This window comes from Podarcis cretensis (genome assembly GCF_951804945.1).
Source record: "Podarcis cretensis genome assembly, chromosome: 1".
Taxonomy (NCBI): Eukaryota; Metazoa; Chordata; class Lepidosauria; order Squamata; family Lacertidae; genus Podarcis; species Podarcis cretensis.
Window position 1 is genome coordinate 71,520,362 of NC_137170.1, and position 16,117 is coordinate 71,536,478.

Here is a 16,117-nt window from a genome sequence, read left to right on the forward strand (position 1 = left end):
AGCAGAAACGGATGGGTGAAACTGCAGCTTGTTGCTGCTCCTTCTGTGGGGCCTTAAAATTAGTATTATATATTTGTTATTGTATTTTTCCCAGAAGGCAATGCTCTTATATTACCTGGGGGAGGGGGCATTCACTCCAAGAGGAGCTTCCTTTCTTCTGCTTTTTAAAAAACAATGCTATCATCAGTCTAGTCCCTGATCTAGCTTGGGACCACAGTACAGGGGGCAAAGGGTTAAATCTCTCCCTAATGCACACCCTCATTCAAATCAGCCCCCCCTCCCCATATCTACATGGGAGGAGAAAAGAGAAGGGAAAGTTTTGTTGTGCAAGCAGAAGTCCTTGTGTAGGGCTTCTGCTGCCAGAAATCCTTAGTTGAATCCCACCCAGAGGACTTTATCACATCAAGGTTGAAACATATTTGGCAACACAGACCTGATTCTAAAGTGATGCGAGAAGCTATTTTATGTTTGCTAATAAAGTACAGGGATCCTTACGGTTTACAGCCTGTTGCATTTGATGCTGTGCAGTCAGCTGACTTCGTAAAGCTTGAGTAGGTTGTATTCCTCAAGTTTCTTTTCAAGAACTTTTATCGCTTCTGTATTTGAAAAGGCTTTCATTTATGTAGGAAATAAAGACATGCAGAATTAAAAGTGAACATGCTTGGGCTTAGCATCTCAGAAGCTGCCAAGTAATACTTCTTGCTTCTTTTCTAATATTAGCTCACACCCAGCGCCTTGTCCACATCCAGTCAATGCTGAAGAGAGCTCCTAGTTACCGGACTTTGGAACTGGAGCTGATTGAATGGCAGGAACGTGAATTGTTTGAGTATTTTGTGGTAGTTTCTCTTAAGAAGAAGCCCTCTAAAAATACTTACCTCCCTGAAGTCACATATCAGTTTCCAAAGGTAAAACAACAACTTTATTGCATTGCCGTCATTATTGTTATTGTAGCTGTTGACTGCTATTGTAGCATATAGGGGACAGTGTTAGGCACATGCATAACTTAAAAATAGACACATGTCCAATTTTAAGAAATATTACTATAGATGGGTGGACATTATTATTTTATATTTCACATTAAATTTATATAGTCATCCATCAATAAATATTCTCTAGGTGGTTTACAAACAAAATTTAAAATGATGCCAGTTTTTATTGCCCTTGTTTATGTTGTGGATGTTTTGATGAGACTTTTTATTGGAATGCTACCACTGCTGTGTTATTTTATTTTTTTCTAAACTGCTGTGAGGTCATATTTTCAAACAAAGGGCAGCCTAGAAATGATTTTAAGTAAGTAGGTAGGTAAGTAAGTAAGTAAGTGAGTAAGTAAGTAGTAAGTAAATAGGATGGCTGCATTCACACAGTGTGGCAAACTATAGTAAATGGTTTTTCTGTGAACATGGGAGATCGCTTCACTCCTCTCTTAGCACAAGCTGAAACAACGAATTGCAATCCCTGGCTCAATGTTATGGGAGAATGTAACACACTGTAGATGGTACAGATGTGTTCACGGTGATGGTATTACAGCTTGATCTAGGGAAGAAGGAATTGCCACAGTTCCTTTCTATTCTGTAGAAATCGTTCTGCCCTCAGGATAGGATTTTGGGAGGGTGTGGAGCACCATGGTAGAGAGGCAGCAGCGTGGAACTCCTTTGCAATAGGCATCACTTTCACTTGTCCTTTCATTGGATACAACCCACTGACTTTTTTTTTCAAAATTGGCCTATTGAAATGAATAGCCTTGATAAACTTAGGTTTATTAATATCACTGGGTTTACTCTAAGTTAGTTGAATACGACCCATAAAGTCAGTCTTCTCAGTGTTTGTAGTTTTCTTTGCCTAGAGTCAAGATCTCATAAGGCTAATGGAATCAGGCAAAGGCAATAATGGAACAGCAGCAACAAAAGCAGGATCCTGAGTGGGTTTCTATGATTGTGTGGAGGAGAAAGATATCAATGAGGCTCTGATATCAATAATAATAATACCCAGCTTATCTATTTTGTCATTTGTCTTCTCTTGAACCAAAAAGGCAGTAGTTTAAATTCAAAAGGCACATTTTTGCCTTTCTGCGTATGTTTCTGTACTAAGTAATATATATATATGGCTTTGGGGGATAAAATATAGTTTTCTCATTTAGTTACTTGGTTGAGTCACAGTTCAATCCTTAACCATGTCTACTTAGAAGTAAGCCCTATTGGGTTCAATGGGGCTTTTCCTCCCAGGTAAGTAGGGTTTAGGATTGCAGCCTTAAGAGATGTTTGTAAAAGGATAGCTATTCCCTGTATTGATTTAAAAAGCCTGATTTGAGTCTGTTCTAGACTCTGCTGATGTTGACTTATTCAACCACAGCTAGAAAGACCCACAAAGCAAGTTCGCGAAGCAGAAGAACGTCTCAAGGCCATCCCACAGTTCTGCTTCCCAGATGCCAAGGACTGGAACCCAGTGTCAGAATACAACAGGTAAACTATCCTGCTGATAGTTACAAGACTGGATTCATGGATTGACAAAACACACATAAATCTGTGCCCTTTGCTTGTTGGTGAATGTAGATGACATTTTTTTCTCCTTTGGAACTCTAGTTATGTTCTGCTGGTGCACCACACCTAGTTCTTGCCTCTTTTTGCTGCTCCTGCTAACGCCCTTTGCACAGCATTGAAGAAGATAATCAGTGAAATTGCTCATAGGAGTTTGATTACTGGCCTTTCTGGGCTCCCTGGGCTTAGAGAAGGGAGAGCTCACTTCTGAGTATCACAAAAGCCCTGTTTAGGTTTTCTGTTACCAAGTAGAGCAGGGGTGGCTAACCCACAGCTCAGGGGGTGTTATCTGGCTACTCAATCTCTCTCTCTTTCTCTCTTTCTCTCCCTCTCTCCACCCTAATACCCAATGAGTTTAGCAATGGCACCATTGAGAAAAACGATCAAGCGGACATAGCATTGGGTTGGGCACAGCCTTGCACTCTAATGGAGATGCAAATTGCCACGCTCCAACACATCAAATGGATAATTTTGTGAGCAGAGGGCTATAACTTATGGCCTTGGAGTGCTGCATAACAACTTCCTAGGAGGAAGGGCATGGTAGGCCTTGGAAAAGAAGGGCTGCCATGACAGAGAAGGGGAAGCGAATGGCCTCCAGCTACCCTGCACCCTGCTGTGGCTGCTCCCACTACCACTGCTGATGTCTGGGCAATGAGTGGCAGGCAGGGATGGGTGGCTAGAGGGATAGAGCTCTTTGCTCCCTTCTCCCTGGTGCTATTACCACTGGCCAGACAAGTAACAACAGAAAGCGGGGAGGTGGCAGAGAGGAGGGAGCAGTTTCACAGTATGTGTTTTGGGGGAGGGATGGTGGAGAGGAAAGCCAGGGTTCCTTCTCCTTCTTCAGATCAGATTTTAATTTGAGCCGGAGTAGAGTTTAGGCCTTTTAAAGCTTGCCTCTCCTTTGAGGTGAGCTTTTGCAAGCTCCCAAAGACATTCTCTGAGCCTGGCTTGAGGGAGCTTTGCAACCATCTCTTGTTAAGTTTTGTATAGTTCTGATAGCAGTCAAGAACAAGAGATGTCAGTCTTTGGGGAGATTTTTCTGCTTACCTCAAAGTCTCCAACTTAAAGAAATAGCTCTCAGCCTAACCTACCAAACAAGCTTGTGAGGATAAAATGGGATGGAGGGAACTATGTATGCTGACATGAAGTCCTTGGAGGAAAAGTGGGATATGAATGAAATAAATGGAAAGGGAGGCTCCAGCTTGAAATAGCTGAATTGGAATTCATTGCTTAATTTGAATATATTCCATTCAGACTTAATTGGATCGGTGTGTTTCTTTCCTCCTACAGCATAAGCTACTGCATAATCCACATGCTAGCTGACCACTGTAAGTGGAGTACTCTATCTTACAACTGTGAGGCAAAAGAAGCCAACCAATTTCACAATAGAATATCTGGTTCTCTGTTGCTTCTTGTGTTATGTAATCATTTACACATGGATAGAATGAGTACAAATCCTTTGGTTAGTCACAAAGCCTCACCAAGACTATGAGATAAAACCACAAGATTTATCTGTCTGGAAGATATCTCAAAACATGTCAAAATATTAATCGAAAGGAATCTTAACACCTGCTTTTTGGCAGCACAATAACATATGTGGTAATCTTTGTTACAGTGAAACATTCTCTTTTATGCTGACGGGAGAAGATGGCAGCAGAAGGTTTGGTTACTGCAGAAGATTACTAGTAAGTACATCAACTTTTTTCAACGTACACTATGCTAAGAATGTGAAATATTATGAGAGCTGAATGTGTCACTTTTGGGGCTGCGGACAAATGCAAGAAGAAAATTAATCTCTTGTGGTCTTAAGGGAAATACAGCTTTTTCTACAGAAAATCAAATCAAATCCATATTCATATTCCAGGGAATCTAGGAGTTACTGTATTTTACATGTTTCAGTGTTTATGGCAGGGAATTCCATTTTTTAAAACCAAGCCCACTCTCAATTGTTTATTCTACTTGGAAAATTCATACCTACCTACTCCCAAATTGGGCATTTCCAGAGAAGAGCTTACTAGAAGTAAAACAGGATGTATCTGATAGAAATGTTACCTATTATGAAGAGGATACAGAGCTACTGGCACTCATGACAGTTGATTCTTTCCCCATGGTGATCCCATGAGTACATTTGGACTAGAAGTAAAGGTAAAGGTAAAGGTACCCCTGCCCGTATGGGCCAGTCTTGACAGACTCTGGGGTTGTGCGCCCATCTCACTTAAGAGGCCAGGGGCCAGCGCTGTCCGGAGACACTTCCGGGTCACGTGGCCAGCGTGACATCGCTGCTCTGGCGAGCCAGAGCCGCACACAGAAACGCCGTTTACCTTCCCGCTGGTAAGCGGTCCCTATTTATCAACTTGCACCCGGAGGTGCTTTCGAACTGCTAGGTTGGCAGGCGCTGGGACCGAGCAGCGGGAGCGCACCCCGCCGCAGGGATTCGAACCGCCGACCTTTCGATCGGCAAGTCTTAGGCGCTGAGGCTTTAACCCACAGCGCCACCTGCGTCCCGTTGGACTAGAAGTAGTAGCTAGTATTAGCGGCATAGTGCATACTGGACTACAGATGCCTAGCACACCAGCAAACTAATGTACAGGTCACTAGAACTGCTAAAGGGTTTATGCACACTTACCTATTGCCTCACTCTTTCCAGGCACAGGTCCGCACTTAAATGTTCCCTGTCCAAGTGTTTTTTTGTTTTTGTTTTGCCCCATAGCTTTCCCTGGAAAAAACTGCTTTTTAATGCTCAGTTGCAGCAAATGTCATTTCAATGTCAATTAAGGGTTTCTGTGGATTGCTGTTTGTTCCAATTGAAGTTTAAAGAGCAGATTTTTCTGGGGGAAGCTCTGGAGAGAGAGAAAAGGGCACATAGAAACAGAGATTTAAAGCACAGGCTGTCCCTGGAAGGAGCGGAGGAAAGCTAAGTGTGGATAAGCCCAAAGCTAACATTGGGGAACTTCTTTTTCTACCTACATTTTATTGCTTCCTATCCCACTTAATGAGAATGTGTTGTAGTACCAAACAGAGGCCAGTAAGCTGCATTTTCTCATGCTCTGCCCATCTTCCCTTGTGTAGACATTACGTTATTGGGAAACTGGGTCGAGGTCATTCTTTGATTTCCACTCAGGGCCAATTTAGATGTGGTGGTAGATGATCTATGTGCTTAAACACAGGTCTGCTCACAGACACACAGAAATGGGTTGTGCAGGCTCTAGTTTTAACAGCAAGAAGATGCATACAGGAAAGGAGTGCTGAACACCCCTGTCCCTGGTTGTCACTTACCTTTCTGCATCCCATCTCCCAACCACCTTTCTAGCAGTTAAGGATGCTTCTACTATTAGAGTTTCACTAGGGAGTAAAACACATGTGGGAATAAGATGTAGGGTGGTAATATTGAAGCAAGGGAAGATACAGTACCCCTCATCTGTAGTCTCCTTTTGCACTCACTCCCCTCTTTGATGATCGGAGCAGATCCATGATTAGGCACCTAGTATTTCTGCTATCATGTCTCCTCAGGCTATTGCTAGCAGTAGTAATATTATCCTACAGCAGTCTCTGGCATGTACAGTATAGGGAGGCAATCCATGCATGAGAATATGTTCCTGAATGTGGATTACACCTTGCTGAATTGAGGATGATCAAATGCAACCATTCATATAATGAAAGCCTCTGCCCACTTTATGTTTTCTCCACGAGATTGATGCTCATGACAGAAACAGCATGTATTTTTGAAATAGTTTAATAGATGTGGCAAGTTGTCTTACTTGGGGAGTTTTTTAATTGCAGGGACACGAATCAGGGAGCCAATATGGCAATTCCCCTATCTGTGAGACAATGATAGTAAATAATCAACAGTAACAGAATATTAGGAATAACAGGAGGCATGTGACCAGAAATAGGAAAAATATGATATATGACAACCAAAGGTCAACATCATCGTTGACCGCTTACACTGTGCTGACACTGCAACACTGACCTTGGCTTTGGTTCAAACAAGTACAGTGGTACCTTGGTTCTCAAATGCATTGGTACACAAAAAACTTGGAACCCAAACACTGCAAACCCGGAAGTAAGTGCTCTGGTTTGCTTTGCAACTTTTTTCGGAAGCCGAATGAGCTCTGTTTTGAGTGTTTATTTATTGATTTGAGTGCCACACTTCTGATTTGAGTGCTACACTTCTGTTTTGAGTGTTACACTGAGGTCTGTCTGTTTTTGCTATTTATTTTGCGTTTTTGTTTCTGCGGCTTTTTCTTTTTGTTTTTGTGACTGTGTGGAACCCAGTTCAGCTACTGTTTGATTGATTGTGTGACTCCAGTACACTGTTTATTGCTTTCATTTTATGGATCAATGGTCTCGTTGGATAGTAAAATTAATGTTAAATTGCTGTTTTAGGGGTTGTTTTTAAAAGTCTGGAATGGATTAATCCATTTTTGCATTACTTTCTATGGGAAAGTGCGCCTTGGTTTTGGAACGCTTTGGTTTTGAAACAGACTTCCGGAATGGATTAAGTTTGAGAGCCAAGGTACCACTGTAATTTGTAAGGGAGCAGCACATTAATATGGAACCTTGTTTTGGAAAAGCAGATACTCCCACTTCTGAAGGGACTACCTGCTGTTAGATTTTTCTTTTCTTTTTTAGAAAGCTTAACTTTTCAGCAGCAGGTGCTGCTAATGGCCTGGGTTGGATGGTGGAGAGGAAGATACCAAAGAATATTCCTGGCAGGATAGCTGGTACTTCTGTTTGATTGCGGATGGAAAAGGGTTGGGTGTGCAAAACTGCAGACCTTGTAAATCATCTGCATAGCACATGCAACACAACCCTGACTTACAGAACACAGACTTTACTGTTCAGAAAAACCTATTCAAAAGCTGTAATCTAAAGTAATGTTGATAGTGTGGGACAGGATCTCCTGGCACTGTCAGATGCTGCTTCCAGTCCAGTTTTGGCTTAAATGTTTTGATTGTTTCATTTTCAAAACAATAAAGTTGGACAAGTACAGTTGTCAGGCTTCCACGACTATTAATATGTACAGTATGTTCATATTACATTGCTACATCCACAGTTTCTTTCACTTGAATAAGCATTATATTATAAGTGCATTTTGATCACTGGCATTAATGTCTTCCATAAACTGAAGTTTGAATTCTAGATGTCACCCTTTGGGATTATTAGAAATTACATTCAAATGCCCTTATATGTGGCTAAATCTGAAACTCTTTTATCAGAATTCCTATGTTGATATTCAAAAGAAGTGGGAAATAATTCACTGATGCTTGAAAATTGAAAACAGTGGCAAACACCACCTAAGAGCTATTCCTAAGTGTTTTGAGGCCCAAATAAGCCTTTTGTTCTCTTTTCAGAGTTCTGTATTATAGATGTGTATGCTAGGCTGACAACCTTTAGTCTTCTTGAATACTTGGGGAGATTTGTTTTTTAAGACTGCCTTCAGACTCACAAATCTGCAGTGAGGTTGCAGTTCACAGGGACATGAAACTGGCTTTGATGATAGGTAATTTCTGATCTTTACAATTTTGCCTAACAGCCCTTAGCACTGAGACAACCTGCTCCTGGGGCATTTAGTCAATGGTGGACCTTGGGGCCTCAAATTTCAGCGATGCCCTGTGTAACACCAAAAAATCGGAACTTTCCTCACTTCGCATCTTCCATTCTACATCATAGCTGCAGTGCCCCCGAGGCTCTGCGCTGAGTGCAACCAAGCCAGTGGTGCTCCCCTAAATCCACCTCTGATTTACCCATTCATATAGACCAAAGTTGGACAACCTGTGGCCCTCCCGGTATTGCTTGATTCCATCTTCAACTAATCAACACACACACACACACACACACACACACACACACACACAGTCTAATGGAAAATAAACAGGAATCTTTAACATTCGAGCTATTACTTAAAATTGCACGCTACAGTATATTAGAAAACAATTTCAAAATTCAATGATTTTTATTTCAAACGTGAATACTACCACAAATGTAAAAAGCTTTGTACTAACACTGGGGCTTTTTTTTTCATAATTAGAGGTTTGAAGGAAATTGAAAGGTTATGCATGCGCACACCAGTGAAAGAGTTAAGAAGAGTTCCAGCCACTTAAAAACTTTCCACCTCTGAGGGGCTCCATTTTTATTGCTGCGATCTGTTAGCACAAAGGAAGTCGCTGCGGCTGGTAAAAAGAAAAGGGAAATCTGAAATAAAGGACATGAAGCAAGAGAGGTTTGGAAAGTGAAGATGCTCAATGGTTTTTTTTTAAAACTTGGTGACACTGTAGCCTTTAAGGGTTATTTAAAAAGCAGCAAAAAACCCCAGGAGTAATATTTCACAAGGCCGGAGCTTTTGACTAAACTGTGAGCCGTTATTGTTCCTGCTATTATATATGACCCAGGAATGCAGTGTTTTTACTGGCAGCCAGCAAGACAGCTTTTAGCTGGTAGCTGTCCAGGATGCCTGGCATGGCTACAGCATTCCTGCAGATTTGACACAATGATTTTAACCCAAATCCCACATGCTAGATATAATCACTTGATGCTTTTAGAAGGCGTTTTTATACCTAATATGGACAAAGAAGGATTCTGCCTTTTCAGAAATGTGACGTCTGCTGAGCAGCAGGTTTTGATCCAGAAATAGACTCATCTGTGTTAACTTAACTTCACTGCATCTTCACGATTTTAACTGCAGAAGCACACGCACCTGCTGACCAGCCCAGTCATTCTCTGATTAGAACATTAATCTGCAGTTTCCTGTGACTTGTACACAAACAGCTCAACAGCAAAGCGTTAACTGCAGAAAATATTTTGAAAGCCTCATAAAAATAGGGTTAACAACCAGGATTTTTAAATGTTGCCATCTCCTTTGGTTCGATAGGAAATGGAAGGAGCTAGCGTACCTTAGGTACACAGAACTGGCAGTGCTGTTTTGTCCTTAATATGGAGCATGTGCTCACACCATCAGCACAACTGCAAATTAACTGCCTTTTAACACTCATAATGAAGGAATGTCTACATGATTATGGAGGACACTGTCAAACCACCTAGGTCATGGCTAGTTTCCTGATTGCTTTCTATTTGCAAGGCACCCGATGGATGTAGTAAGCAAACTCATGTGGGAAGATTTGTGGTGGCCAAGGCCAGTCCTACTATTTGACAGAGTGAGGTGTAACCACCTCAGGCCCTAGGTACTGACAGCACTTTCTTCAACCATGAAGTTGTTACAGTAAGTGCCACACTTAAAATTTTTTAAAAAAAAATTAAAAGTTTTCTTGGTTTACAACAGTTACGTGCATTGTCTCTTTTTTTCAGATTGTGAAGTCCTTTCTACAAATCAGTTACATTTGATATGGGACATTAGTATTGTATACAGCATAGGGTTGGGGAAGAAAGGGGGGGAGAGGTGTGATGAAACTTATGTTCCTTTATATAGTGTGCATGTGGGTTGTTTTTTTTGTCAGCATGAACTGGGTAGGTTCTCTTTCTATTCACTTATTACATTTCCTTTGTAGTGAGAGGGATTGGGGGCGGGCAGAGTGTGAAGTGCCACACTTTTTAACAACAACAAAAAGATGTGCCGGTACTGCGTACCCTTGAGTACTCCCTGGAAAAAGGCACTGGGTACTGGAATGGGAGCAGCAGCAACATTGCTTGATTGTCTGTATACTGACGCCTGCTCCAGCCAATCATTCATCTTTGTTGCCACATAGCCTTACCTTGGCCCCATAATCTAGTCTGAGGCCTTGGGTGCTGTGGAAAACACTATCCTGTTGACAGGATTCAACTGCCAGTCAACTTGGCTTCAGTACATGGAATACGGTACCATCTTGTCCTTCATCTCAGGCAGCAAAATGTATTGGGCTGGCCCTAGTGGTCACAGTCTCAATGGTCCTCACCCCCAACTTTTCTCATAAGTGATCTTGGTGGCTTCAGTTCATATACGATAGAAAAACGACACCAATGGCAGAAATTCTAAATGTGCTGGAGGTTTCTTTAAAATAAAACAAAACTTTGATTTGGTATGATGATGGGGAAGTGTGTCCATTGCACAGCAGTTTCCAGAATGGATAAATGTATCTTGAGGTTCCAGCCTTCGGGAAAATAAGGTGATTTCCTAACAGTTTGACCACTTTGGTGGTGAAAGGAAAGATTCATGTTTAGAATAGTGGCCAATGGTACAATCATATCAGTGGCTTAAAATGCAATTAAACCTGCTTTCTTTCTTTCTTTTACTATTGTTGTCAGCCAAGTGGAAAAGGTCCACGCTTACCTGAAGTATATTGTGTGATCAGCCGCCTGGGTTGCTTTGACTTATTTTCCAAGGTAAGCTGGAGGTTTTTTTAAGCACTGCTGTTGCATTAGCTGCTCACAGAAAACTTTCACACTTAATGAGTCAAGAAGAGGAATTTTTTGTTTGATTGGTGATAACAGTATTTTAGAATTACTGTGCTGGACAGTTCATCTGTTATTGACTTTATTAAAGAATGCTTTATTACTTCTGTGCCTGAAGTGCATCTCAATTTGAAAAACATCTGTGTCTGTCGGTATTGGCACTCTCCCTCTCAGTCCATTGTATTCTAAAGCCACTTTTGGCCAAGCTGTAATTCTTGGCACACTTATCTGAAATGATGAGCCAGTATAACACTAACCCAGTATCTGTTTATTGCCAAATACAGGGAATACCTCCAGAACCTCTTTTTTTTTAAAAAAAAAAATGTGGTTGGATGTGCATCCAATGGATATCTAATCCTCATGGCCCACATGCCCCTGTATTCAGTCTGCATTAATCCCCCTGCACACCCAAAATACTGATGCCAGGCTTGATAATCTCCCAGTTCATATTATACCTCCTTTCCGCTTCCCATCCCCAACGCCTGTTTCACCAAAAGTTGCTTAAACTTGGAAGTTCAGGATGCATATGCACCTGTAGATAAAAGATAACTTCATATCAAGATCATTGCATGGGTGAATTCTGTTAGGCTATGCTGTTTTCTGTCATCAAAGAAAGTTTAAAATGTGTTAATGGGAGTTATCTAAATAGCAGTGTCAAAGGCATGCAGAAGGCATTGCATTCATGCCCTGGTATCTCCAATAAAATAATCTCAGGAAGCAAGGCTAAAAAAGACTTATGCTGCAGAGCAGCTGCCAGTAGGACAGTAGACAGTAGTGGTCTGACTACTGCAGCATTATACATCAACATCAAATTGCCTCAGAAATGGATAAGTTTTGCAAAAAAAGCTTCCCGTTTGCAGTTCAGCTATTAATGGAAACTGTAAATGACTTACCTGAGCTATTTAAATGCCAGAAGGTAAAGCCGGAACTTTTTGATAGAAGCCCAGCAAACTGGTTCTTCATTTATATTATCACAAGCATCATTCTCCTTTCTATAAGGATTCTCAGATATACAAAGCTTTCAAACTTTGATGATGGTTACTCAAAGGGAATTTGAACTCTCTTGTGCTGTTACTGTCTGCTCCTGAAAGACTATGGCTTAATGTGAATGTGCAAAGTGCTGGAGAGAAATTTGTGACTGCTTTTCTCCTCCTCTGGCCCTGCATTTTCACACTGTTTTGTTTTTTTTTTTTTTTTGCCATGGTTCTGCTCAGTGTTGCACCTGAACCTGGGCACATGGTTTATTTCTGCCAGACAATGAACAATGCACTTCCCTTCCACGAATTCCCCTATTTTCAAACAACAAACATGAAAAAAGAAAAGAAAGAAATAATATATAATTTTACAGCCTTTGGATTCCAAATCTCCCCCCCCCCCATTCCCCGGTTCCAATCCCCAAAGTTCATCCATTGTCTACTGCCAGCCTGGTGTATCCACGTCTATATCTCAACTCCACTTTGCCGTCTTTTGATAGCTTTTAATTTCAGAAAGTCCAATCTCGAAAAAACTCTCAGAAAAAGTCATTGTTCTTCCATCCAGACCTCTATGTTTAAGAGTCTAACTTAAATTCTATTTCTTGGTCCTTTTAAAGTCTGGATGTTCCAAATACTCCGGCTTCAAATTTGGTCCAGCTCTTATTCCTCAGGTTGCTTTTTCCTGTTCTGCTGCAGAAACCTTCTAATTCAGAAACTTCTTGTTCTCCACAGAGGCTTTTGTTATTCAGGAACATAACTTGCGTCAAGTCCCTTCCTTTCTTCAATAGATAAATCCATTGTCTCCTTTAGTATAGAAACCTCTGTAGACAAAATAATGCTTCGTTTTTGCAGCTTTCCCAAGAGATAACAGATCCTGCTCAAATTCATAGTATTTTTCCACTTGCTGCTACTGTTGCAATGTCCCAGCCTCCCTCTAGAGGGAATATGGTAACTTAATTTCTTTCAAAATCAGACCCAAAAGTCAAATAACTTGTTGCCTTTATTTCCAATAATTTATGTCCAAATTGTAACAAATCTAACCAGCAAAGCCATCGTAACAAAGTTCTCTTTTATTTTCCTGCTTTGACAGCTACTTTGACAGCTGTCAAAGTTTCTGTGTCTCTTCACCAGTCTCTCATAGTGGATCGTTCCCGGTTCCCGGGGGGGTTGCATTTTAGTTCCCACAAATCAGTCTTCTCCTCCAGCACAATTATTGTAATTTCCCTTCGTGAAGTTAAAATTTTTTTTCAGGTAAACAAGTTCATCTCTCGATCTTAGTTGTCAAATCCTTGCGTTGAGCCATCTACAACAGGGGGGGGGGGCGAACTTCCTTTTTGCACTCCCCCCGCTCGCTCCAAATTCAAAGATCAAATTTCCCTTTTAAGTCCAATCAATTTACTCACGGGTTGTTCCTTTTAGTCCAAATCCGAAATTTTCAAAGAAGAAGTCGTTGCTCTTCGCCGAATGGCATGTGGCTTCGCTGGGCAGGGGAAGCATTGGACTCACAGCACCACACCCCCCCCGTCACCCGCTCCGCAGCCTTTAAAAAGGCTCCTTCGCGGGTCGGGGGGGCGCAAACGGTGCCCGCCGAGTCACCAAGTCCATGGGCATCTCCGCCCATGGGTTTTGAGGGTCCCCGCGTCGCCGGCACGGCAGGACCCAACCCCTACCCAGCCGACTCCCTCCGGAGCTCGGAGGGAGTCCGCCATTCGGCGATGGCGCCGACCCGGAATTCCCTGTCTCCCCACATTACTTGGTCCAGCTGTGCTGATTAGCTACAGTCCCTCTGTTTGACCATTATCTGTGTGGTGCTGCAAAGCAGCCAAGGTCCTGTAATTCCAGGTTATCTTTCAAGCATTGGTGTCATTGAGAGATTCCTTGTTTAGATGGAATGTTAGTGACAGTCCTTCTCAAAGAAGTACGTTTAGATCGAGTCGATACTCAACTGGAAGGCTTCAGTCCGAGAAATGATATTTCTGGAAAAAGAAAGTTGGATATTGCTTGTTTGTTTTGTGTTTTTTTTTAAATAAATGGACAAAACACAAAATTTCTGATTTACTGGCACTTTGGTTGAGTAGAGTCAATATAGCATACATGTGTAAGTTGTCATTAAGGCACAGCTTCTCTTTTATTCTGCATTTGACTGTGATGGATCAGATACTGGATGAAGTTGAAAGGAGAAGAGGAATATCTGCTGCCCTGGTTTATCCATTTATGAGAAGTCTCATGGAGTCTCCTTTTCCTGCACCTGGAAAGACAATCAAAGTCAAGACTTTCCTGCCTGGAGCTGGAAATGAGGTAAAAAGAAACCTTAAACTTTCAAGTAAAACCCTAACACACATATTCTCTCTCTCTCTCTCTCTGAAACAGTAAAATAGTGAGAAAGAAAGTAGAACACAGAGAGCTATCACAGCTCTGGAAGTTACATGTATTGTGGATTTATTTTTTAAAATAAGTTTCTTTTGGGAAGCTGCTTCATTAGGCAATTTACTTTGGTGTGTGTATATGTGTAACTGCTTCAGGAATCTAATTTATATTTGTTTAACAGATTCTATGCTATAGGGCGTCTTGGTTTTATCTATGAAAATTATGACATCAGCAGGCTTTATCACAAGGTCAGCAAGCTAGCCATCAGAGTAGTCTCAAGGTGTTTTCGCTTGTTGACTAATCCCTAGTGGTTAAGTCAGGAAGCTACAAGTCACCACAGGCAAGGATTGAAAATTATAACCAACATGTTGCAACAGTTTAGTACCGTATATAAGTATGTCACAATTTTGTCTATATTTGGTCATTAAAAGGCTACATAGTTCAGCCTACAAATTAGTGTCATTGCACTTTTGTCATAGTCATGAAGCTAGCCAAGCAAGAAATAATTCCTGCATTCATAACATACTGTATGTGAGCTAATTCTTTTTACGTTGTAGTGTATGAATGATGGAATGGTGTCAGTTTCACTCTGTGTACTTGGCTTTTTGTGCTTTTATATTGTAAACCACCCTGTGATCTTTGGATGAAGGACAGTACAGGGATCTAATAAGTAATAAAATAAATTTTAATAAATTATAGTAAACCAATACCAACATCAGCTTCATGTCAAGCACACATTAGGCAAAATACGCACTTTCTCCTTCTCTGCATATTGCGGAAAGTAACATTTCCTGGGAAAAATACCATAAAAGGTGACATGAATTCTCAAGGCTACCAAACCGGGCAGACAATCCAAGAAATGTTTTGTTACTTTCAAATTCCACATAATAATTAACCAAAGTCAGGATGCAAGATTGGCATAATGTCCATATTATAATCAAGCCAGTTAGAACATGACTTGTGTTTGTGGAATGCATTCAGGTGATAGAACTCCGAAGGCCAATGGACTCTCGCCTGGAACATGTGGACTTTGAGTGTCTTTTCAAGTGTCTGAGTATACGACAAATCATCAGAATCTTTGCCTCCCTCCTGTTGGAACGTCGAGTGATCTTCATAGCAGATAAACTCAGGTAAGTCACACAAGAACTTCCCTGATGAAAATCAAATATAAGGCTGAAAATTAAATATAATGCTATAAGCATAGTGCTGCTCACTGTACAACCATTCATTAAAGCTAGTTGGGGATACTTCCAGTCATCCTGTCTCCCTTCTCATAAAAAAATAAATAAAATGGAATTGACTTCAGGTTACACTTTTACTGAGTGCTTTCACATCATTTTATAAAGTAATAAACCTGTAACACTATGCTACGTGTTATGTGTTACCCAAAGCTAGGGATTCCCAAATTGAGGTCTACAGACTGAGCTTCATTCAGGTGGTTCACAGTGTGTCTGTGAAAAACAGTTACAATTCTAATACAGTAAAATACAATATAAAAAACAAAGCAAGCAATAAAAATACAAGTGGAAATTATACAGCCCATTCAATTGCTACAGCAGGCAGAAAAAAATATATTAAATGGCATGCCAAGACCCCCAGCAATTTCCAAGTGGTCTGTGGGAGAAAAACTTTTGGGAAGCACTGGCCTAAGGTGTGAAACTTGCGGACTCAGCTACTCTAGTCAGTTATATCGTTGTAACGCCATTGCAAAGATGCAACACCAGTTGGTGCTGTACAGCACAAAATTTGTCTATGTGATTTTCATAGGGCTCCTCCCCCCTTTTGTTATAAAGATCTAATTTATGACTTATTTATAGCTATCCTCTGAAGTTGAAGAAGTGAAAAGGAATTGAATAG

General features: G+C 41.0%; 1 protein-coding gene across 6 annotated transcripts in view; it reads left to right on the top strand.

Annotated features, from left to right (window-relative positions):
• The window catches only part of DENND2B (DENN domain containing 2B), a 106,949-nt gene that overhangs the window by 74,055 nt on the left and 16,777 nt on the right, over positions 1 to 16,117 (top strand). For all 6 annotated transcript variants that reach the window (XM_079965908.1, XM_079965907.1, XM_079965910.1 and 3 more), the window contains 6 exons: positions 721 to 905; positions 2,350 to 2,459; positions 4,150 to 4,219; positions 10,773 to 10,850; positions 14,051 to 14,191; positions 15,242 to 15,390. In XM_079965908.1, the coding sequence (XP_079822034.1) occupies positions 721 to 905; positions 2,350 to 2,459; positions 4,150 to 4,219; positions 10,773 to 10,850; positions 14,051 to 14,191; positions 15,242 to 15,390 (733 nt within the window). The remainder of the gene's footprint in view (positions 1 to 720; positions 906 to 2,349; positions 2,460 to 4,149; positions 4,220 to 10,772; positions 10,851 to 14,050; positions 14,192 to 15,241; positions 15,391 to 16,117) is intronic.